Source organism: Carcharhinus amblyrhynchos, chromosome 7 (genome assembly GCF_965287045.1).
Source record: "Carcharhinus amblyrhynchos chromosome 7, sCarAmb.v2.hapA, whole genome shotgun sequence".
NCBI classification, from domain to species: Eukaryota; Metazoa; Chordata; class Chondrichthyes; order Carcharhiniformes; family Carcharhinidae; genus Carcharhinus; species Carcharhinus amblyrhynchos.
In genome coordinates, this window is record NC_137330.1 from 32,110,899 (window position 1) to 32,137,046 (window position 26,148).

At 41.2% G+C, this 26,148-nt stretch overlaps 1 protein-coding gene and 1 long non-coding RNA gene across 11 annotated transcripts in view; one reads left to right on the forward strand and one right to left on the reverse strand.

Moving 5' to 3' along the window:
* LOC145344859 (uncharacterized) overlaps positions 1-3,836 on the reverse strand; it is a 35,355-nt gene extending 31,519 nt beyond the window's left edge. For 2 of the 3 annotated variants that reach the window (XR_013886992.1, XR_013886991.1), the window contains exon 1: positions 1,416-1,529. This is a non-coding gene — a long non-coding RNA (uncharacterized LOC145344859). Of the gene's footprint in view, positions 1-1,415; positions 1,530-3,650 lie in introns of those variants that run through there. The other variant, XR_013886993.1, reaches the window with a different exon arrangement.
* The window catches only part of dcdc2c (doublecortin domain containing 2C), a 151,468-nt gene continuing 126,902 nt past the window's right edge, over positions 1,583-26,148 (forward strand). The window contains exons 1-4 of one of the 8 annotated variants that reach the window (XM_080192102.1): positions 1,583-1,698; positions 4,333-4,453; positions 11,004-11,293; positions 16,311-16,359. In XM_080192102.1, coding sequence (XP_080048228.1) covers positions 4,439-4,453; positions 11,004-11,293; positions 16,311-16,359 — 354 coding nt within the window. In that variant the 5' untranslated portion in view covers positions 1,583-1,698; positions 4,333-4,438. The other 7 variants (XM_080192100.1, XM_080192105.1, XM_080192106.1 and 4 more) reach the window with 7 other exon arrangements.

Here is a 26,148-nt window from a genome sequence, read left to right on the forward strand (position 1 = left end):
GCAGGGAATTGAACCAGGACGTCTGGCACTGTGAGGCAGCAGTGCTAACCAACATACCGTGATGTAGTTCAATGTTGGTATTACATTTTCTCTCTGCATATAGTTGAAACAGGGAACAGATGAGATGGCAAAATGGAGGACAGCACAATGGCACAATGGTTAGCATTGCTGCTTCAGAGCTCCAGGGACTGGGGTTTGATTCCAGCCACAGGTGACTGCCTGTATGGAGTTTGCATACTCTCCCCATATCTGTGTGGATTTCCTATGCGTGCTCCTTTTTCCTCCCACAGTCCAAAGATGTGCATGTTAGGTTGATTGGCCATACTAAATTGCCCCTCAGTGTCAAGGGGATTAACAGGGTAAACAGATGGGGTTATGGGGATAGGGCCTGGGTGGATTTGTTATTGGTACATGCTTGACAGACCAAATGGCCTCCTTCTCCATTGTAGGGATTCTAAGATTCTATGAAAATTAAATAAATATTTGAAGTAGAGGAAGACATTAGACTATTAGGAAGTCATGGGAGTGCAATCAGCTTTGGATTGTTCCAACAAAGATCTGGCACAAAAATACAATGTTCCAAATTTTATTTAAAGTTTATTTATTTATTTGTCACAAGTAGGCTTACATTCACACTGCAAAGAAATTACTGTGAAAATCCCCTAGTTGCCACACTCCACTGCCTGTTAGGTACACTGAGGGAGAATTTAGCATGACCAATTTACCTAACCTGAATATCTTTGGACTGTGAGAGGAAACCGGAACGCCCGGAGGAAACCCATGCAGACAAGGGCAGAATTAAACCCGGATCCTTGGTGCTGTGAGGCAGCAGTGCTAACCACTGTGCCACCCCATGGTGATGTTCTTTCTATGCTGTGCATACTGTGACTTATTCTCTTATAGGAATTCAAAATTGTGAAACATTTGATTTCCCTCAGCCATTTGTTTTGTGCACAATGTACCGACTTTTACAGTCTAAGATTGGCATCTTCTAATTCTTGCATCCTGATTTGCCTCTTGCACGTTTTAACTTTTGATGATATTTTTTGCACTTTGGCACTTGTCCTTCTGTGTAATTTATCGTTACAATGGCCTCCTGGCACTCTCACTAATACTAACTTGAGAATAAGTGGAACAGGAATAGGGCATTCACTCCATCATACCGCATCCGCTGTATACTATACTTTATCACCATCACGGACTCTCGTTTAACCTCCAGACGGAAAGTCCTGCAAAATTCCTCTATGATTTATAGCAAAACTCGAGTTCTGTGCATTTCTGCATCCCTAGCGAGATGTCAAAGGAACATTGCCTTTGTGAGGGTTGAAAGACTTCACTCTCAGATATCAGAAAACTCATTAAAGGTTATAAAATATTTACAAATTACTACTTTTTATAAACGCAGAATCTCTTACCTTCCTTATTTCAGTGCTCATAACATTATCCTTCCTGCCACCATTCCAAAAATAGTTAGGCATTAACGTGAGACAAGTGTATGAGTTACTAAGCAACAGTGGCCAATGGTATAGATATTCATGCTGCATATTTCTCCTATGACAGTAGAACATGTCTCTGGGATTTCGCACCTTCTGGTATCGGTGAATCAACACCTTAACTTGTCAAACGTGACTTAAAGATATAAAAACCCGTGACTGGGTCCAAGATTAGCAGCACCCGTCGCGGCCTTGACTATCTGAAGTAGGTATTATGCATGCTGAGTGGGAAGAGATTTGCAATGAAACTAGCCTATTCTCTGATTACACAGACGTGGATCAATCCCTTATTTATAGTTGTTATCAGCTTCAGGGGAGGCCTTTTCAAACTGGTTTCATTGGCAAAAATGTGGTAACTGCATTTAATTTTTTTTTAAAAAAAAGCAAGATTAATGATTTGCTAATTGTATCCATGTAAGGCATGAAGTATTCTTTGGAACATATTTTGCATGATAGTTAAAGAGGTCTGCAGAGCTGGATTTGCACTCCCTTTGTAGCTCACACTTTTATGTTTAAAGCGGGTTTATGCCTTCTTAAATCATCAATGTTGCAGTTTTTCTAACACTGTTTCACTCCCGCAGAGAGGAGATGAAACCTTGCACTTGTATTACTTTGCTATAAAGAAGGTCGTATTTTTGAAGTGGAGGTTAATGTCAGCAGTTTGTACAATATTTCCGTCCTCTCTTGAGTTTCCAGTCAGCCACAGAACCCTAGGGTGTGCAGCGAACACTGAAATCAGCCTTTACTAACAAAACAAAAGCGTTGGATATGCTCAACAGGTCTCAGCGATTCCAGAATTGACCGAATATTTAGAAACTCCGAAATCTTCCTTAGAGATGGTGGCAGAAAGAATTGTATCAGGGGGCAGAGAGGATGAGACTTTATTCATTTTCAGGATGTGGGCATTGCTGATAAGGCTGACATTTACTGTCCATTTCTGATGTCCTTGGGGAAGTGGTGATGGACTTCCTTGAGCTGCTGCAGTGTGTGTGTGTTGGGCTACACAGTGCTGATAGGAAATAAGTTCTAGGATTGTGATCCAGTGACGATGAAGGCACCCTGATATGTTTCCTAGGCAGGGTCGTGTGAGAGACTTAAGAGGGGCAAGCTTGAAGTTACCCTGCAGCCGCCGCCTTTGTCCTTGTGCACGGCGGAGGTCGCAGATGTGGCATCTTGTGTCACGAAGGAGTATTCCTGGCTTCCACTTCTGGTGTGGTTTGAAGCACTAATATTCACTTGAGGGAATCCCTGCTCTGAAGAGTCTCTAATCATTTTGAGGGCAGGGGGAGTGTTTGAGGTGAGAAAGTGAGAAGACAACGATAACAAGAAAATAAATGGTTTGAATGAAAGTGAATAAGAGAAAGGAAAACCAGAGGGGGGAGGGGTGATGGGGGAGAGAAAAAGAGAGACAGGGGAGTGGAGAGCAGGAAACAAGGACTGGAAGTGACAGAGAAAGGAGACATCCACTTTTGAGAATGAAGGTGAGAGAAAGAACTATTGGGGCGAATGTGAAAGCGAGGATAATCCCTTGGCTGGAGATGTCTGAGCTCTGGTTAAACAACCCTTTGGAATATCTCCCAGCCCCCAACTTGCCCCTGGCTGTGGGAAACATTTGAAAACAGCCAATAGTAAGAAGGAAAGTCGGAGCCTCTGCATTGTTTGCCCAGGGCCAGTACTTTAGTGCGGGGCGAAATTAATCACCGGCTGAATGGATTCTGGTGACAGCAACTGAGTGCCGACACTGAGCGGCTGCAAGGAGTCAGGAGTGGGGCTGAGGACAGCGGGAGAGGCGGCACACAGCCAGCATCGCACACGGTTAGAGTAAGTGAGCTCAGCGACTACCCTTTGCTTCGATGTCTTCCCACCTCTTACTGTCACATCTCTGTCTCTCCTTCACTCTCACTGGCTTGTTCGAAGGTTGAAACGGTGTTGTCCATGAACCTGAATCCCGCGGGTTACCCTCATTCTAGCGGGGGGGAGGGGGGATACGGAACAAAAATCCCTCGGCTATTAAAACTTGTCCTCAAGATTTAGGATTGCTTATCTTCTGAAGAGTTTACACACCAGAATGTGTGAAGCACAGTTAATTCTACTGCAGTTCCTGACTAGCATCAAGTTGCTGGTAAGTATAAAGGAAGTTCCAACTGGTGCACTTACCACACCACTGCCTGTCTGTCTGACAGACTCCTGCCGCAGTCAGAAGTGATTCTGAACATCTTCCAGTCCATTTAAACAGAAATGTAACAGAAAGACGCTGCTTGGTGAAGTGACTTTTCACTAGCGAAGACAAATGGATCCACAGAGGAAATTGGACCCCCCACATTAGCTTCTAGTCTTAATTAATATCGCATGATTCTGAGTTCAGCACTGAATTTCCTCTTGCTGTTATTTCATTCAATTGATTCGACATTTCAATTTTTTTTAAAACACAAAAAACTTCTAACAACCCGGGGAAAATAGACTTTTGTTTGAAGCGGCAAGTTGTTAAAATCTGGAACGCTCAGTGGTGGGAACAGATTCAGTAATAATTTCCAAATGGAAATTCGCTCTTCACTTGACCAGGAGAAGTTTGTATGGCTGTGGGCAAAGGTGCGGACGGGGGGAATAATTAATTCATTCTTTCAAAGGTGCAGACTTGATGGGCCGAATGGCCTCTTTCTGTACTGCAGGGTTCCTATGATATAACCTGAGTCTATTTTTGATTCATAATTTTAAAAAAAAAGTAACCTTTAAAGTACAGTTTCCCAATGTATAATAGTGAACTTCTAAATAAACAGAAGATTTCAAATTTTTTTAAAGGGAATTTTCTTTTTTCTTAATTTTTGTTTCCTGTGTTTAGGTGTTCTCCTGCTCAGTACAGCTTACCTTGGCTGAGGAAGCAATCAGAGACAGTCTGTTTCTGAGTCGCCATCAATTTTATTCTGAAGGTGGCCACCAGGAGACATATGAGAGCAACTCAGGTGAGTTTGTCTTTGGATTTATCTGCCTCTCCATGAGAATACAGCTTCAGCTGGGAATTTGATTCTCCACTATGCCAAATGATTGTCATCTTTTTATTGGTTTTTAAGAGTAAGAGTTCACTTTTGTGGTTATTATGTGATTTGCTAGGATGTGAGTAAATGCTCACGATTCATTGTGTAATGTAACAGTGGTCCTTTTGTGGGGAGTTACTAAGCAGAACAATTGAGGAGGAAAGTGCAGGACCACAAGGCATGGCGAAATGTGTGGAACTCCTGCCCTTGGGCAGATCAACACTGCTAAACAGGAGCCAGGCATATTCCCATAAGAAGGAAAGTGTTCCTTCTAAGGAAAACAAAATCAGGATCAGCAGAAACAAAGTAACATTGAAAAAAATTAAGATTTTTGATTCAACTATTTCCACATCATTCATACAGTTCTGACACATATTTCTGAGAGCCTGGCCATTGGTAGGTTAAACACCTTAAATTCCCTATTTCTTTAGATATCCTTGACATTGGAGCATCCATTACTTGAATAAATCTTTTTCACATTATAGCATTCTTAATGGATTGCCATTAGTTAAAAACTGGGAATAGTTCTCTGGGCTTTCTTTTTGATTTAATGAGGATACACAAAGAGACTTCAGTTGAAGAATAAGTCACAAATGCTGCAATCATGAAAGGATTTTGTATCCAACTCTTCCAAAACTCTGCGTAACTTGCCTGCTCCTAATTGCACTGAGTCCTGTTCACTGTTCACCTCTGTGTTCACTGACCTTTGACTCTCACTCCAGCAACACCTCAAACACACCATGGCATTGCCCCTCCCTATCTCCTCCAGCTGTCTAACTCTTTGAGAGCTCTGCATTCCCCCAAATTTGGGGCTTTTGTACATCCCTGATTATCTCTTCATTTACCTCTGATCTCAGCTTTGTACTCCCTATGCAATGGAAATCTCTAAACCCTTGTACAAAGAGCAAAGGACAAAGAACAATACAGCACAGAAACAGGCCCTTCGGCCCTCCAAGCCTGCACCGGTCATGTGTTCCAAACTAGATTATCCGTTTGTATCCCTCTATTCCCAGGTACTTCTCTACCTTGGACTTTTCCTCAAATTAAATTGCAGCAGTAATTGAATGATTACGGAACAATATAACTTTAACATTCTCCAGAGCAATTGATGACACAGATTGGAATAACTCTGCTTGACATTGAGATCAATTAGATTGTTTATATGTGGTGGGCCTCCCATGGACGTTTATTACTGACAGCAAATTGAAACAATAAATTAAGATGTTTTTACTAACATTGATCAGTTTAACTAGATAAAAATCTACGCTTGTAAGTTAGTCCACAGCAATAGCTCTGCTGTTAGTTTGAAACAAAAACATGGAGGTCATGTTTTGTATGTCAAAAAGACAGGCAGATTATGGAAGTGATTCTTCCATAGGAGACAGGCTATTTTCTTTGGAATCACCAAATTAATTGATCAAACTTCAAAGCTTCTAGATACAGCAGACGATGTGGTAAAGCAGTTCAATGAAGCCCTGTATAGCTCCTAAGGGTAAGATTACATTTGAACATGAGATTTGCAGAGACTGTGAAGATAGACTTCACAACCTGAACCTCTTCTTTTATTCCATGAGAGGAATTTGCTTTCATGTAGCAGTTCATAGAATCATAGATTCTCTACAGTGCAGAAGGAGGCCAATCAGCCCATCAAATCTTCACCAACTCTCTGACAGAGGATCTTCCCAAAGCCCCACACCCTGTTAAACCCCCTAACCTACACAACGTGAGACACTAAAGGGCAATTTATAATGGCCAATCCATCTAACCTACACATCTTTGGAGTGTGGGAGAAAACCAGAGCACCCAGAAAAAAGACACAAGGAGAATGTGCAAACTTCACACATTCACCCAAGGCTGGAATTGAACCCAGGTCGCAGGCACTGTGAGGCAGCTGTGCTAACTATTGTGCCACTTCATTCAAAAGGAGATGCAGATTTTGAGATAGGTGGTGGTGATTCAAGTTCATGATTCTTCTTTCATCTGAAGTCATCAACATGGGGACCTTCGAGTTATGGGCCGGATCTAGCTTTCGGAACACATTCTCATCACTGATTGGATTAAATGCAGAATACAGATTCAATGCTCTGGCAAAGATTGTGGATGAGTTCTGGTATGGCACACTTTGCTTGCCCAGTGTAAATTCCTTTTCGGTTCCCACATCAATTGTTCTCTTGCCTCTCTTGCTATTTAATCTTAATTAATCCTGAATTTGGGGCTGTGTATCCACAGGTAATTGGACTGAAAATGTTCCAGTAATTTTACTTCTGAGTGTTCACAGCTAGCATATAGAAAAACTCGCTTCCCATAAATCTGAGTTAAATTTGAACTCAGGTTGCTGAGGTAAAATAGCAAGTATCTAATTCACTCCAGCAGCTCCCCTAGGTATATTATTTCCTAACACAATGTCATGGTTCATTGATCGCTTAGGATGCCAACACATGCAATTTATTTATACTAATATATAGCATGAGTAAATCTCCTCTGGTATTGCACAAGGGAAATAAGTAAATTTCAGGCGAAGCAGTGAATGGGGGCTAAGTGGAGCATAGAGAAAATGCATGTTGAGTCTCTTTTTAATGGTTATATTGTGTCTTTATTTTCATTCTATTCTTTAAATTTTATGTTATGTACGCCTGTTATGTTTTGAATGCACAGCATAAATTGTAGCAATTTGGAAAGCTGAGAGGTTGATTTTCATAGAATCACAGAATCCCTACAGTGCAGAAAGAGGCCATTCGGCTCATCGAGTCAGCACCGACCACAATCCCACTCTGGCCTCATTCCCGTAACCCCTCCATGTATTTACCTGCTAATCCCCCTGACGCTAAAGGTCACTTTAGCATGGCCAATCAACCTAATCTGCACACCTTTTGGACCATATTTTGAGCATATGGATTTTTTTAGTGCAGGCCAAGGAGCTGAAATGGAAAACGATGCTAGCAGTAGTATGGGGTGTAATTACAGTGCAATAGATTTACACGGACCATTGTTATCATAGCAACTATAATGGAAAACATTGATACAAGAAGTATTTGCACAAACGTATATAACAGGTGAATGTCAGCAACATCTTATAGACTAGATCTAATTTTACAAAATCACATGCTCTGTTAGGAGTTTCCCCCATTGGAATGACAATTTAGTCAATTGCCCCATCAGCAATTGCTCAGATTTTGAAATAAAAATGACATTGAGGCTATCAGCTCTTACTGTCACTAAAGAGCAATTTGGACAGCAGCTCCTGATGGGTGCACATATTCAGTTCAGTGTGGAAATAAGAAAGTTGCTGTTCAAATGACCTTGCTCTGCCAGAAACTTTAAAATAATAAGTATCTCTCTGAGACATTTGGCACAGAAATGCACAGAAAGAGGTGAAGTTGCTGTACTTACATGATGGATAGTCACTGAACATACAATTTTTTTTAATGGTCTGATAAATCTTCATTAGTGTCAAACAACCTCTTGGAACTGAAAATTAGCTTTTACAAATGCGGGGTCTCATTTCTTCAGAGTTTAATTATTGTTGACGATTTAAAAAAAAACTAAAATTAAACATTTCTTTCCATCTCTCTATCTCTCTCTTGACTCCATCTTTCAGTCTAAGTTGTTTCCATACAGTTTAGCTTTGAATGAACTATTCCAGCATAATTTTTTGGCTTCAATTTCTGTGGCCTTGATAATAATGGAAAGGAGTGGGGTGGGGAGGCAGTTTGATGGTTAGGAAAGCCAGAAGAATGGTGTCTCTGTGGCCATACTGAAATTAATGGAAGAATCTGATTGCCATTTTCTTTGTTCCTGTTTTTGCCTCTATTTTGTGGGCTAGTCCTTGGTGTCAGGCCACAGTTGGGAAAAGGAGATTAGAGTTGGAGGAGACATTGATGGGATGGGGGAGGTTGGAGAGATTAGAGAGGAAGGGGTGAAGATTGTTAAAAAGGCTGGAAAGATTGGGAAGAGGAGAGTAGATTGCAAGGGAACCATGGAGAATAGCACAATGGCATCAGATAGTGCAGAAAGCCGAGCTTCTATTGCTGGAGGGCGTAATAGGTTTTTTGAAGGGGTTGGTGGGATGCTGCACCTGGCCCACATAGAGTGCCTCAAAAACACAATCTGATCCATGCAGCACTCCTTGCCTACGTTTAGCTGTCAAATCTTCAGAGGCTGGGATTCCCAGCATTGAAGAGTGACAAAATCAAAGACATGCAGCTTTATTAACATAATTAAATAAACAATCTACCTCCTGGGAACAGATGGGCCTCTGCCCTCACAACTACTGCACCCTCACCACCACCACCTTGTTTAAACCAGAAGTGAGTGGGTTTGAGGTGGGCTGGGTTCACGGTTGAGATTTGTTTATGTTCTTTTCTGAACCAGAGCCTCTGAATTTTTTGATGGGGGAGAGAGGCTTCCAAACTTTGGGAAGAATTTTCCAGCTGTTCGTGCCCACTGCTGCTGCAAGCAAGGATAAAATCCAGTCTATAGTAAATCAGTGGCTAGTGTAAATGTAATGAACAACGAGTGCTAAAATCTGAGCCATTACCTTTCTTCTTTTATCTCATTTCATTGTTTATTTTCAAGTAAATGAATCTAACTCAACAATCTTTCAAAATGCTCCAGTTGAGTCCTGGGTCATGTATTCAGAAATGACACATTCATATATCCACATGGATGATCCAGTGCAGAAACGCACTAAGGGCTTCTTGCTGTAAAAACCTAAAACTAAACCATGGTGAATTCTCAGAAGGTTATGCCATTATCTTGTCTGATTTGTCAAAGATAAAGAAGATGATTTTGATGGATGCACTGAGATTGTAGAATGCTTTCCAACTGCTAAGGAGCATAGCATAGTGGGCAGCTGAGATTGTCAGGAGAATATCATCTCAGTTCCACAGTCACCCACAAGGTTACTCAAGAAAGAGAAGTTGTATACTTAAAAAAAGACATTAAGGCAAACCTATTGTATAGGGATCTGGTCAGAAATGATTTTCCAATATTTCTTAGATACATCACATCCATGCTGTTCAAATTGGATGAGAAAAGTTATCTCAGCAGAAGGACTGTCTCAGCAAACTGCTGAGTACATTGTCCACTGCCAACCTTTGTCCAATATTAAGCCCTGGCATGTTGTCAACCAGAACTCCTTCATATCCATGCATGGTCAGCTCAGCAAGATTAAAAATATGCTGTAATGTGTTTGAAGGTGCCATCAGTTTGTTATTTTCAAATTTATGACATAATCTAAGCCCTTTGGTGTATTCCATCCTTGTAGTGCTGGCACATTTCTTGATGTGTTGCAGCCTTGTTACATGATCCTAATTATCCAATATCCTTTGTGTTAATTAAAAATGATATTATTCCAGCAGCTCATATTTCTGACTGTACTTTTGGAGCAAAAGAGTTTCTTGTTCATATATTTTGAAGCTTCAGTGGATGATTATGTTGTAGCCTAGTGATGAACTGATCTCACAGCTGAAAAGGAATAACTGTCTATTTATAAGACAATATGTGATTTAGATGTATCATTTTCAAAACTTAACGACATATACTTTGTCACACAACCAAATTCCCATCATTCGAGACTTCACTAGTTACCATCCCATATAAAGTCTAATTTTTTCAAATTGCACCTGTTTGAAACTTATCCCATTCACAACCGTGCACATCTTGTATGTCTTTCCTCACTGAACTCCATTGACTCTCCACTGCCAATATGTTGTTTGTAAATTCTACCTTACTGAACCTCCATTGCCTTTTCCAGCCCTACGGGCTAGTATGTGCACTCTACTCTATTGCTTGTAATCTCCTATGCATTCCCTCGCCTCCCATATTCCCCCCTCCCCTCTACCCCTACCATTGGATCAGAACCCTACTTTCTGGAACTCTTTACTTAAAACTCCTATTAACCTATCTCTTTTCCAACCCACAAGGGTCTCCTCCTGGGGCTTTCTTGCAGTGTTCACTATGTTAAATACACAACATATAAATGCAAAGTGTTGTAATGTGATAGCTATGTTGCTAATGTACACCTAAGCAAACAGCTGACTAAAATACATGGAGTATTTGAACTTTGTGTTTATTAGCATTTCTAAAAGTTGTTTTTCTGCTCAGTATTGCTTTTTGTTTTAATACCACAATAACTATTCAAGTGCAATGCTTTGAACTGATATTTGATGTATAATCATTAACTCGATCTAATGTGACCAGGAACTGTTTCTTAACCTAAGTTGTTTTGTGTTGCCTTTTTTCAAGGTTACAAATTTTCCTCCCACTAAACCTTTTTGGTTTAGTGATTTCTGTCTTTAGTTGTTGCTGTGAAGTTGAATCTGAGGTTGCAGACAAACAAGCTTTGTGTTTCCCACAATTTGACAGCGGGACCTTATGGAGAACGTGATTGTCCACACTAAGCTCAGTGACTGTGAACAAAAGTGACTGCTGACGTCTCCAGCATTGTTTGTTATGATTATTGTTATTATTTTTAAAGGGCATGGCCACATCATCACGAGGAGCTCCCCTTCAGCTACCGGCAGCTAAGAGTGTAATAGTTTACCGAAATGGAGATCCGTTCTTCACTGGCAGAAGGTTTCTCATCAACAAACAGGTCTCCACCTTTGACACTTTCCTTAACCAGGTCACCAAGGGCATTAATGCACCCTTTGGAGCTGTCAGGAACATCTACACCCCGAAGGAGGGACACAGAGTCTTTGATCTGGATGATCTGGAGAATGGAGCGAGCTATGTAGCGGCAGGAGTGGAAAAGTTTAAAACCCTGGAGTGAGTACTACATTGTAATGTTGATACTGTTGTGATGGAGCAAGATATCGAAGCAAGCTTAGCTGGTATTATATAAGCTTAATTGTCCTTATCCCATCATATCATTGTGTTTGACAAACTCATAATTGACAAGGTGTTGAACAGTTTCTCTGCATTATTTTAACCTATTACCAGCCTTTTCAATAGTATACCATATGATTTGCTAATGCACTGTTAAAGTTTATGAACATAAGAAATAGGAGCAGCAGTAGGCCATCTAGCCCCTCGAGCCTGTCCCACCATTCAGTAAGATCGTGGCTGATCTGTCGTGGATCAGTTCCACTTACCCGCCTGCTCCCCACAACCCTTACTTCCCTTATTGATCAGAAATGGTACCTGTGACTTAAACATATTTAACGAGATAGCCTCCACTGCTTCAATGGGCAGAGAATTCCAAAGATTCACTACCCTCTGAGAGAAGAAGCTCCTCCTCAACTCTGTTCTAAATTGAACACCCCCCTCCTTATTTTGAGGCTGTGCCCTCATGTTCTGCTATCCTTTCTAAGTGGAAAGAATCTCTCTACCTCTACCCTATCTAGCCCCTTCATTATCTTATGTCTCTATAAGATCACCCCTCAGCCTTCTAAACTCCAATGAGTCCAGGCCTAATCTACTCAATCTCTCCTCATAAGCTAACCCCCTCATCTCTGTATCAACCTGGTGAACCTTCTCTGTACTCCCTCCAAGGCCAATCTATCCTTTCACAAATAAGGGGACCAAAATTGCACACAGTACTCTAGTTGTGGCCTCACCAGTGCCTTGTACAATTGCAGCAAGACATCCCTGCTTTTATATTCCATGCCCCTTGTGATAAAGGCCAAGTTTATGAACTATCTGTTGGGTAATATGATAAGTTCATTGAGAAACAACTAGTATATGCTTGATTAAGAACTTATTAGAGCCATATAATAGAAACATGGAATCGTTAGAGTGCAGAAAGAGGCCATTTGGCCCATCAAGTCTGCACTGATTCTTTGAAAGAGCATCCCATCCGGGCACACCTCCATCCCAGCCCCGTAACACCATGCATTTACCATGGCTAAACCACCTAACCTACACATTTTTGGACTGTCGGAAAAAACTGCAGCACCCAGAGGAAACCCATGTAGGCACAGCAAGAATGTGCAAACTCCACGCAGTCGCCCAAAGCTGGAAACGAATCTGGGTCCCTGGTGCTGTTAGGCAGCAATGCTAACACCACTGTGCCACCATACTGTTGGTGCATGTATGAAGGTGGTAATTTGTTGACCACAAATATCTCTAAAGTTACAATTTCAATATTAACAACTAATACCACTCCTACAGTAGGATTATAGAGACTGCAGAAGCCATCACTATGGAAACAGCAAGGCCAGCCTCAATTATAAGTCTTCTCTCTCCATAAGAATGGCGCACCATTCCTGACATGTTCATAGATGTTTTACCACCACTGATACAGTTTGCAGAGAAGCTGCTACTGAAAACCAGCTGATGCCTCATCAGCATTTTATGTTGGGGTACAAGGGCAATTTGGGATGGACAATAAATGTCAGTGATGCTTGCATCCCAAAAGGAGTGAAGAAAGCACCTCCAGGGCAGAGAATTTGAACTGTGAATATCTTTCTCCCAAAACATCAGGAAAGAGACAGAAGATTTCTATGTTTTTGGGGAGAATTCTCCCATCCCGCCCACCATGGGAATTGTAGCGGGGGGGGTGGGGGTTGGGGGGTGGGGGTTGGGGGGTATGTGGTGGTGGTGGTGGACCACGCCAAGGTCCATTGACCTCAGGTGGGATTCTGCTGTGTTGAGGCAAGTGCCAGAGAATCCCACCTAACGTATCGGTTCTTTCCTTTTTATTCCGGTTACTCCACAGATAAAATTTATTTAGAAGTCTTTGACATATCCACAGACTTGAGTAAGTTTGTAAAAGCATTGTTAAAGCACAGAAGTGTTGTGACAGATTAAGGAGACAGAGTGGCATTTTTTAAGTCCAATGATTATGCCAGAGGAGCATAGGAGAATCTACTCGTTCTCCTGTCCTTGTATATCTAAATACACATTATGAGATAGAGTTTCTGCTTTGTGTGTAAATGGTGCTTTTCACTCAAAGATATAGAATCCCTACAGTGCAGAAGGAGGCCATTCGATCCATTGAATCTGCAACGTCCACAGTCTCACCCAGCCCCATCACCGTTGCCCCACATATTTACCCTCCTAGTCCCCCTGACACTAAGGGCCAAATTACTATGGCCAATCAACCTAACCTGCACAACTTTGGACTGTGGGAAGAAACTGGAGCTTCTGGAGGAAACCCACGCAGACAAAGGAAGAATATGGAAACACTACATAGATAGTGACCCAAGCTGGGAATCGAACCTGGGTCTCTGGCACTGAGGCAGCAGTGCTAACCACTGTGCCACCGTGCCACCCTTCTAAAGTTACACTTCACAAGCTACATGTGTTTTCTGAATTGAACCTTTCACTCAAGGTACTGCTCAGACTCATGTTCATGTGAATGAAAATAAAAGCTTTCATGATGCAATTGGCCGGCATCTTAGAATGTAATTTAAATAAAAACAAAAATTCGCATCAAAATATTCTTAAGCTTGAGAGGTTCCCTGGTGCCATTTTATTAAGTAAGAAGTCTCACAACACCAGATTATAGTACATCATGACCATTTTATTAATACAACTGAAATAGGCTTATCACAAAAATATAAGTATTTTTAATCCTTGTCCAGTTTACCACCTTTAAGAAACCTGATTTTAACTAACTGAAAATGACTTCAAGAAACTATAGAAAAGCACTTACTAGTTTCAGTAAGTTAATTATTTTTTAATATAAAAGCAGATTAATTTTAAGAGCCTGCTTGGAAGCATGCAAGAAGGAACTGTTAACAGAAATTCTCAATGGCGATTTAATTTGATCTGGGGCATGGCTAGTTTTCTGGAGGAATTAGCTTCCAATGCAAAGTTTTTTTTTTAAACAGTGCAAATGATCAGTTTCCTTTGGAAGAAATTTACCCTTGAAATTCCTCAATTTTTACTGCTGACTTTGGATGAATTGTGGGAGGTTTTGTGACTCAGTATTTAGCATCTTTGCCTCTATGTCAGCAGCTCCAGATTCAAGGTCGTACTCTGGGACTTGTTGGCCATGTAAGGACCATTCATGAGGCAACCAAACAGATTAATAATCAACCAGCTAATCTTTTCAACAAGCCCACGGCAGGTGATAAGAGTGGGCAACTTCCTGTTCAGCTATGCTTGATGTGGAATGGTGCCCTTAAGCCCTGACCACTTGTCTCTCTCTCTCTCTCTCTCTAAACAAACAGATGCCCAGAATCATAGAATGAATCACTGAGTGGTTGCAGGACAGAAGGAGATCTTTTGGCCCATCTTATCTGTGCCAGCTCTCTGATGGAGCAGTTCACCCAATGTTACTCTCCTGGTTTCTCCCTGATAGGCCTGTATTTTTCAATTTCGGATAATCTTGAATCTCTTCAATTGAACTTACCTCCACCAGACTCTCAGAATAATTCAAAATCTTAACCACACAGTGCTTGAAAAGGTTTCTCTACACATCAACATTGCATCTTTTACCAATTATCTTAAATCTTTCTTGATTCTTCTCCCATTAATGGGAGCAGTTTCTCCCCTGGTTGTTCATAGTATATGGCTAATAGGGACAGATGGGTGAATTGTGCCAGAAGTAAGAGTGCAGAAGCTCTACCCTCATATCCTATTGTATCAAATGGTACAGTAGTTTGCACTGCTGCCTCACAATGACAGGGACCTGGGTTCAATTCTGGCCTTGGGTGACTGTGTGGTGTTTGCACATTCTTTCCGTGTCTGCGTGAGTCTCCTGTGTGTGCTTTGGTTTCCTCCTACAGTTCAAAGATGTGCAGGTTAGGTAGATTGGCCATGCTAAATCGACCCTGAGTCAAGATATTGGGGGATTAGCAAGTTAAATACACGGGGCTACAGGGATAGGTCCCGGCTAAGATGTTGTTCCAGAGAGTTGATACGGACCTGATGGACCAATTGGCCTTCTTCTGCAATGTAGGGATTCTGTGAATTGCATTCTACTATATTACTAAAATATTACTTTTATCCTACCTGCCCTAAGACAATAAATCTCATTGAAACTTACAAAATCCTTACAGGGCATGACGGGAGTGGATGTAGATAAGATGTATCTCATGGCTGGTGTTTCTAGAGCCAGGGATCACAAGTCTCAGAATAAAGGACAGGCCGTTTATGGCTGATATGAGGAGGATTTCTTCACCTGGTGAATCTGGAATTCTGTATCCCAAAGGACTGTGGCAGCTCAAGCATTGAGCATGTTCAAAACAGCAATTGGTAGATTTCTGGATACAGGTGACATCAAGAGGGATATCAAGGGGGATGGTGAAGAAAAATGGCGTAGATGCAGATGATCAACCATAATCTGTTTGAATGGCGGAACAGGCCGAAAGGCCTACACTTGCTCGTATGCTCTGAATAACATTCATGACTCTATTACATCAACACTTTTACTAAAGTCAGTCCCCTGCTAAAATAAACTGGCTTTTCCTCTTTTCAATGTCAATGGCTGGACTGCTTGAAGTATGATAAATAAAGGATTTAGGAAGGAGACTTAGTGGAAATATACTACCTTGCTTTGTTTGTCAAAATAGAAGATATTGGAGTGCTTTGTTGGATGGAGTTCCCTGGAAATGTGTTAATTGTGAGGTTGGTTTGGTTACATGAATGTCAACTACAGAATAAAATGGTACATAAACCAGTAATTAGGAAAATGAAACCATTATAATTTATTTGCTTAGGGGCAAAAATACTGCAAGCAAGAATGCCAAGTAAACATTATTGAAAATCTTTTTCCACAATAGTATTTAAATGTAGTCAATACCTGTAAAATAGATTCAGAACTGTTGTTGGTTTCTAACTTAATTAAATCTGTTACACTATTTAGTCTTACAACTTGCCACTTATTTTTCCTCAGTTATTTGCAAATTACAACAAAGAAGCCACAAAAAAAGACAAATGAAATGGTGAGTTTTTGCATGTCCGGTGTGGTGTTTACTTCTTCCAGCGCTCTACTTTGGTTGTTCTTATTTGCTAACTTTGTTTCCAATCCAGTATTTGCAGCTTGGTACTAAAGAAAATGTCTGAGCAAAGATCACTGCTGATGCAAAATGATTTTGGCTTCACATTGATGAAAATTGCTTTGTGTAGTGCGAGTGTGAACTCATTGAATTTTACTGATAGCATAAGAGGCTGCCTCCAGGAGTAAGAATCATACTGCTTCAATTTGCCACTTGCATGATGGAACCACAGCTAATATAAATGCATTGATCTGAATCTTTGCTGTCCAGCTGCAAGCATTGCCTCAACAGCATGAATAGATGAAAAATGGACAAGAAGGATTAAGTGCTTGTAGCAGAATCCACCTGGCTTTCTTCCATTCAAGGTGAAAATCTACCCCACTGGCTTGGGACTTTCACCTTAATTTTTTGTCTATGAACTTTTGTTGATTTTCCTGCTAGCTCTTTCTTAACATTAAAATGTTTAAGCAAGAAAATATTGCACTAAACACAGCAACTTTCATATCATCAGGACATCCCAAAATACAGCCAATTAAGTATTTTGAAATGTAGTCACTGTTGTAATGGCAACTTCCCACCAACAGCAATGTGTTAATGGTCAGATAATCTATTTTAGTGCCATTGCTTGAGGGATAATTATCATCCAGGTCATGGGGAGAAGGACTCCCTTGCTCACCTTCAAGGGAATGCTTGACAACCAACTATAAACACAGATGTGGCCTCATTTGAAAGGTGGCATTCATCACAGATTTGGCCAAACCGCACCAAGTGACATGACGAACTGGCAGATTTCTTTGTCAATAGAATTCAGAGCATCTGCTCTGCGGCATCCTCCTTTTGCTTTTCCTCATGGTTCCTCCCTGTCTGAATGATAAACCAGACCTTTCAGTAGTTTTCCTCCAAACTTCATTTGTGCCATCTCCGCATAAGATCCACCTTTTGCTAACTCAAACTTACTCCCAGTAATCTGCTGATAATCCAACTTCCCTTCCTGTATGCCATGCTGGCTGATGTAAATATTCCCATCTTCTCATGTATTAATCCATCTTACTTTCTACACTGCCATCATCACCTTCTCCTCAAAGGATTCAATTTTAATCCTCTACCCTTCTCAGTTAATGTCCTATCTCCAATCTCCTTTTCCATGCCAAGATCCTTGAATATACTGCCTGCTCCCAAATTAGTGTCCAACTTTTCTGAAGCTTGTTTGTCTTCTCTTGTTGGGTTCCTGCCCTTGTAACAACATTAATCACACCGATCTAACTGATGCCACAAAAGCAAACCTTTGTATCTGTGGATTTATGCACTATCCCTTCTTGTCTTTCTTGAGCAATTTCCTCTAATTAACTTTGGGAAGACTGAAGCCATTGGGGTAAAAATTGTCTGAAAATCATTTGCATTTTCAGTCTCTCGCCAACAATTCCTTTCCCGTCCCCATCAGTCTTTGTGCAAACTTAACTGTTCACAAACATGGCCACCAGCTGAATTTGCAAACAAAATATCCTGCCCACCACCAAAACCACTTACTTCCACCTCTGTAACTAGCCTCCACCTCCATCTGGTTTCAGCCAATACTTCTGTAACCCCCGGACCTGACTGTGGCCAGTCTCCCACCTTCCATCCTCCATCAACTGAAGCTCAACTCTGCTGCCCATATCTGAGCACAGAACAAGCTCCACTTATCCATCACCCCTGTGGTTGCTGACCTATGTTGGTTGGCTCCCAATCCACCAGTAACTCAAAATGAAAATCCTCCTGCTCACGTTCAGATCTCTTCATTGCCGCATTCCATCCTATCACTATAATACCCTACAGTTTTACAGAAGTCTGTATTTCTCCAACTTCAATCTCCTACATTGTCTTTCCCCACCATTGGTTCCTGTACCTTTAGCTGTCCAGACTTTAAACTCTGGAACTTATTCTCTAAATCTTTCCAGCTCTTGACCTCTGTCCACCTTCAAGAGTCTCCTTAACAACTTCCTCCTTAACCAAGTTTAATTACTGCTCCTAATATCTTCTTCTTTGGCACTTGCAAAACAAATTTTATGATTACACTTCTGTGAAATGCTTTGGGGTGTTTTCCAACATTAGAAATGCTAAATAAATGCAAATTGTTGTTGTTGTGTAGGTCAACCTCATAATTTAGGTTTGTGAGCTCTATGTAGCTCCAAGCAGGTAATAAATATCTAAACTGGTAGTTACAGTCGAACAAACACTGCTTGTAATAAACAAATCATTCTGAGCACATTTTAAAATGTGCTCAGAAACTACTGTTTGCTCTGCCTCAGGACTTTTATGTAAAATTGTAATCAATTAATAGCAAACTATATTCCAAGTAACAAATATAGAAGGTATCAGAATCGTGGAACAATATGGCAAGGAGGCCATTTGGCCCATTGTGTCCGTGCTAGCTCTTTAAAAGAGAAAACCTTATTTACTCATACCCCATAACTGTGCAATCTTTTCCTTCCCAAGTATTTATCCAATTCCCTTTACAGGCTCACTATTCAATATCTTTTCACCACCACCTCCCCCCCCCCCCCCCCCCCCTTTCAGGCGGTGCACTTCAGTTCACAACACCTCAGAGTTTGAAAAATAAATTCTCATCTTCTCACTTGCGCATTAGTTTAGTACATGAGTTATTTTCCAATGATTATCCTGCCTCTAGAAACAGTTTTTCACTACTTACTTTATCAAAACCCTTCCTTTAATCATCTCCCTTTAATCATGTAAATTCCATGTTTTCCCATCCATTGACTCCATCTATACTTCCCAATGCCTCATTAAGAGCAACCAACATAATGCCCACATGCCCTGAACATATTCTCTTCTTCCGTCAGGAAAAAAATTCAAAAGTCTGAAGTCACGTACCAACTTACTCAATCCTGCTGCCCGTCAAACTTTTAAATGGACCTAACTTGCATTAAGTTGATCTTTTACTAGCTATGACTGTAACACTACATTCTGCACACTCTCCTTTCCTTCTCCCCTATGTACTGTACGAACAGTATGCTTTGTTTGTACAGCCCACAGGAAAAATATTTTTCACTGTATCCCAATACGTGACAATAATAAATCAAATCAAAAATCTAAATCTAATCACATAACACAACTTCTGTGGATCTTTCATCAAAACTCCCCAGATGGTTGTTATACTGAGTCAACTGATCTCACTGAAACTCAGACTTTCACATGAAAGTCTCCAAATTCTGCTCTCAAAGAACTCGTTTTGAAATCATCTCCCAAACGAGGCTTTCTCTTGGACTATCATCAAGGATCCACGTCCAAGATTTCAACATTTTTCAATATTCCTCTGCCCTGGAACATCACACACATTCAATCTTCCACACAATCTCTTAGGTACCCAGCCAGGCCAACAGAATACCTCTGCTTCACAGGCTGTATTAAAGTGTCACCAATCTTAGAACCATCTCGGATGCCTGGATCTCACTAGCCGATGTCTCCAGATCTGTCTTTGACTGGGAATCTCTGTCTTTTACTGGGAACCTCTCTCTCTCTCTGTTTTTGCCTTCGCTTAACAGAACCCTTTTTTCAGATATCTATTCTTTGTTCATTTAACTTCCTGGAACTCTCTCATTCCCTAATTTCTGACCATTCCTTTGCTTCTGGGATTGCTTTCTGTCCCTGTGTATTGTCCTGTCTGTCCTGGCACTTTCTGTGGAAAGCACCTTGCTCTTGGGTTAACTGGTTCTTACTGAACTCAAATGCTTCTGCTTCTCAGTGTGGGCTTCAATTTGCTAAGCAACAGCCTAATTTTTTTTAAAGCCTGTAATTGCTTTTACATTATATAACCTCAATTACAATGCAGGCAAAATTTAAAGTAAAACTGAACTATAGACTTGTAGGCACCTTTGTTTAACATGAAGCTAAACTGAAGTTTTAACCCTTTATTAACACACAAATACAGGAATACAAATTCAGTCTAAACTTAAACCTATCTGTTATTTCTGTTTATACACAGTATAAATATAGATTACTTAAATTATCTCTCTTTCCTAATACTTTCTTGATATGTATACCCAATCATCCTTGTTAATCTTCTCTGCACCCTCTCTGGTGCCTCAGTATCCTTTCTTATAATGTGACAACCAGAAATACATGCAGTACTCAAATCACGATCTAATCAAGGTTCAGTATAGGTTTAACATGACTTCCCTACTTTTCAACCCTAACTTTCTGGAACTAAACCCTAGAGCTTGGTTTGATGTTTTTGTAGCCTGAGATATTGTTGTTCCCCTACCACAACCAAAGAGGTGAGGGGGGGAATAGAAATATTTTCATAAGAGACTGAACAAGAAACAATACAGGGTGGCATGGTGGCACAGTGGTTAACACTGCTGCCTCACATGCCAGAGACCAGCCTAGGGTCACTGTCTGTGTGGAGTTTGCACATTCTCCCTATGTTTGCATGGGTTTCCTCCGGGTGCTCTGGTTTTCTGTTACAGTCCAAAGGTGTGCAGGTTAGGTTGATTGGCAATGCTAAATTGACCCTAGTGTCAGGGGATTGGCAGGATAAATATGTGGGGTTATAGGAATAGGGCCTGGGTGGGTTTGTGGCCTCCTTCTGCACTGTAGGGATTCTATGATTCCAGCTAGTGAAGGAAACCATTTTGATGGGAGTAGATCAGGCTTCAAAAAGCCCAGCAGAAAGTCGATCTGAAACCTTACAGAAGGCTAACATCCAGAAACCTCTAGCTGTTATCACAGTAATGTGTCTGTGCTTAATAATGAGCCAATTAAATGGAATGCCATGCGCAGATCATCAATGGAAGTTTTTTTAGGAGGTATTTTTGGTGTTTCCAATGCTGGAAGCTGTGTGAAGGTAACATAAGGTGAAAATGTGAAAGAAAGTATCAAAGCACCCTTGAACCCAACGACTTCTTGTGGTAACCCAGTTATTTTTGTCAAGGTGATTCTACATTGCTGAATACTGTGTTGGATAATTGGGTGTGAGCTCATTCACTCTGCACTTCCCCCACCACCCCCCCACTCCGATTTCCAACATTTTCTCCGTTTCCTATTTAACTGTATTCATGTGCTCATGTGCTTCTTGTCCCTTTTGGAGCAATAAAAGAAAGAAGTGCTTGGTTTCCATATCATTGAATTCCATTCAGGGTCCAACAGAAGCTTAAGCTTTCAAAGCTGTCAGAATTATGAAGGTAAACTCATTTATATTGTTACACGTGCTTGATAGTGAGGTTATTGTCATTGCCAGCAATGACTGGCTATCAATATACAGAAGTCTTGTTAAAAATACCGATATTGATCCAAATATATACTTCTAATTCATGGTCCGTAGCATACCTGTGTAAATCAGTCAGCACTCGTAGACTGTTTTTAAAGATTTTTTTTGTGTGCTGTAATGACCAAATTCAGAAGGTGAATAAAGTCTTTCTCCCCCTAAGGTTGGTTATAACAAAGTTTGAATTTTTAAAAAGTGGTGATTTCTCAATTGAATATGTACGTGACCTATGTAAAACTGTATGAAGAAATAAGCCAGCCAGATCTCTTGAGTTAACAAGTAAGTTGTTTCATTGTTTTAAAAGTTCACTCAGGTTATAAGACTGATTAAAAAGTTAAAAGTGTTTCCCAAATCCCATGACATACACACAAACACAAGCATGAAAAACTGAACCTGTTACAGCATGGAGGAGTTACAGCAATTGATAGGAATTAAAGTCTGAGAGAGAAAAAAATATTCATTCTAATGTTCCAATTCTAGATGTCATTGCTAATTGTAGGTTGGTTATCCTTTTGCACAGCAAAAAGTCTCTCAACACCAGGTTAAAGTCCAGAAGGTTTACTTGGTAACATCAGCCACAAGCTTTTAGAGCACTGCCCCTTCATTAGGTGAGTGGGAGTTCTGTTCACAAACAGGGCATATAAAGACACAATCTCAATTTACAAAATAATGGTTGGAAAGCGAGTCTTTACAGGTAATCAACACTTAAAAGTACAGACAATGTGATTGGGAGAGGGTTAAGCACAGGTTAAAGAGATGTGTATTGTCTCCAGTCAGGACAGTTAGTGAGATTTTGCAAGCCCAGGCAAGTTGTGGGGGTTACAGATAGTGTGACATGAACCCAAGACCCTGGTTGAGGCCATCCCCATGTGTGCAGAACTTGGCTATCAGTCTCTGCTCAGCAACTCTTCGTTGTGTGTCGTGAAGGCAGCCTTGGAGAACGCTTACCCGAAGATCAGAGGCTGAATGCCCATGATCGCTGAAGTGTTCCCCAGCAGGAAGAGAACACTCTTGCATGGTGATTTTCGAACAGTGTTCATTCATCCGTTGTCATAGCGTTTGCATGGTCTCCCCAATGTACCATGCCTCGGCTCATCCTTTCCTGCAGCTTATCAGGCAGACAACGTTGGCCCAGTTGCAAGTACTTACACTGTGTACCTGGTGGATGGTGTTCTCATATGAGATGATGACATCTGTGTCGATCATCTGGCACACCTTGCAGAGGTTGCTGTAGCAGGATTGTGTGGTGTTGTGGTCATCGTTCTCCTGAAGGCTGGGTAGTTTGCTGCGGGCAGTGGTCTGTTTGAGGTTGTGTGGTTGTTTGAAGGCAAGAAGTGGGGGTGTGGGGATGGCTTTGGTGAGATGTTCGTCTTCATCGATGACATGTTGAAGGCTCCGGAGAAGATGCTGTAGCTTCTCCGCTCCGGGGAAGTACTGGACAATGAAGGATACTCTGTCCGCCGTGTGCTGTGTTTGTCTTCTGAGGAGGTCGGTGCGGTTTTTCGCTATGGCGTGTTGGAACTGTTGGTCACTGAATTGAAGGCCATATCCTGTCCTCATGAGGGCATCTTTCAGCACGTGGAGGTGTCTGTTGTGATCCTCCTCATCTGAGCAGATCCTGTGTACATGGAGGGCTTGTCCTTAGGGGATGGCTTCTTTAATGTGTTTAGGGTGGAAGCTGGAGAGGTGGAGTATCATGAGGTTATCCTTGGGCTTGTGGTATAGTGAAGTGCTGAGGTGACTGTTCTTGATGGAGATGATAAACACGGACACAGTGGACAGAGTACCCTTCGTCACCCAGTACTTCCCCAGAGTGGAGAAGCTACAACATCTTCTCTGGAACCTTCAACATGTCACTGATGAAGACGAACATCTCGCCAGGGCCATCCCCACACCCCCACTTCTTGCCTTCAAACAACCACACAACCTCAAACAGACCATTGTCCGCAGCAAACTACTCAGCCTTCAGGAGAACAGTGACCACAACACCACACAACCCTACCATAGCAACCTCTGCAAGACATGCCAGATCATCGACGCGGATGCCATCATCTCACGTGAGAACACCATCCATCAGGTACACGGCGCATACACTTGCAACCTGGCCAACGTTGTCTACCTGATATGCTGCAGGAAAGGATGTCCTGAGGCATGGTACATTGGGGAGACCGTGCAGACGCTATGACAACGAATGAATGAGCACTGCTTGACAATCACCGGGCAAAAATGTTCTCTTCCTATTGGGGAACACTTCAACAGTCACGGGCATTCGGCCTCTGATCATTGGGTAAGCGTTCTCCAAGGCGGCCTTCACAACACACAACAGCGCAGAGTCACTGAGCAAAGACTAATAGCCAAGCTCTGCACACATGAGGATTGCCTCAACCGGGATCTTGGGTTCATGTCACACTATCTGTAACCCCCACGACTTGCCTGGACTTGCAAAATCTCACTAACTGTCCTGGCTGGAGACAATACACATCTCTTTAACCTGTGCTTAACCCTCTCTCTACTCACGTTGTCTGTACCTTTTCAGACTTGATTACCTGTAAAGACTTGAATTCCAACCATTATTTTGTAAATTGAGTTTGTGTCTTTATATGCCCTGCTTGTGAATAGAACTCCCACTTACCTGATGTAGGGGCAGCTCTCTGAAAGCTTGTAGCTTGTGCTACCAAATAAACTTGTTGGACTTTAACCTGGTGTTGTGAGACTTCTTGCCATGCTTACCCCAGTCCAACGCCGGTGTTTCCACATCATGGTTATTCATGGAGATAGTCTTTTTAAAACTAATCCATCTTCTTCCGAGGTGGATGTAATGACACTTGAAGTTTTCTATCTCTGTGATGTACTCCACAGTGGAACAGGGTCCAAACTTGAACATAACCGGAAGAGAGAGAGGGAGATGATGTTACATTCTGCAGTGCTTCTTCTGTATGTTGCTTCCTGCAGACTCCTTTCTTGCCGTTAACCACAAACAAGCATATGATCATAGTTTTTTTACACGTGTGATGGGTGTTGGCACACAATGGATAGGAATCCATATTAACGATGGAGTTTCGATCTCCCATTGTCAAAGCTGTTAAAATGCTATAGCAGCAGAAAGAAGTCCTTAGCACCCTTCTTTCATAATGGAATTCATTAGTTCTTCTTTGTTCCTCGCAGTTTTTTGGAACCATGAAATCTAGAAGCCTTACAGTAGACCTTATTGTTTTGCAGAAAGATCAGACAATGGCAGGTGTGAAATCCATCAGGTGAATTGTGTAGACACGCCCCCTAGTAATCTGCATTCAGAGGGTGCCAGAAACTTGGACAATTTGTGGTTCAGGTGACTTCTGCAGCCATTTTAAAATAGTGTCTTTGCGGTTCTAGCTGTTTCTTTTGCTTTTTAAGAACAGTCTAAGGCATTATCCCAACTGATGAAACTAACCATTAATGATCCTCACTGCACATGACATAACGTCTTGACAGTTCTGACCATATCCATTTATATTCTACAGTTGCACTATCAAGAGCTGGAGTAGAGTTTAGGCCCAGCTTCCATCGCTGTTTTTAAGTTTAGATTATTATTCACTTTAAGACATCCCTTTTAATCTAGAGAAATGAGCTATGCTTAACACACAATTATATTGATTAAATGTGCTGAATAACATAATTGAAAAGTCATTATATTACGGTGTTGATTATCTCTCTAAACTTGGGGAAAAATCCAACAATAGGTTCAAATACTGCAATCTCATACAGTATGTGTTATTCGGTGAGTGAATTCATTTAATTTAATTCATATTGTCCCAGCTCATTACGTTATCTTTTACTTTAGTCTTTTGCTGCAAATGGAAACATTAATAATTGATTCTTCTCCCCTGCTATCTTACTTCATCACTTTCAGACCTAAAGTTGTATCTGTATTGATTGCAGTGTAATTATTAACTGGCACTGCCCAGAGAATAACAGATAAAACTATTCAAGACTTTCCAGTGGCTAGTTTTGAAAGTGGGTGGCATATTGCTGTAAAAGCTGCTTCTCCTCACATCTATTTTGGACAGTTATTTTAATAAGACATGCTATCTGCACTTTGATATTGACAACCAATCTTTAAAAACAGTTTAATTGCATTGTGAATTTAGTTCAGTGTCATGATGAGAAAGTCATGATGTGGAGATGCCAGCATTGGACTGGGGTAAACACAGTAAGAAGTCTCACAACACCAGAATAAAGTCCAATAAGTTTATTTGATAGTTAACCCACAAGCTTTCGGAATGCTGTTCCTTTGCCTGGTTTCCACTCACCTGATGAAGGAACAGCGTTCCGAAAGCTTGTGGGTTAACTATCAAATAAACTTGTCGGACTTTAACCTGGTGTTGTGAGACTTCTTACTATGATCAGAAAGGCCATGGATTGTAATTACAACTGGCTTTGAGGAGAGACTTCTGGCTTTGGGGCAAATATGCCTGAAGTTGCTATTATCGAAG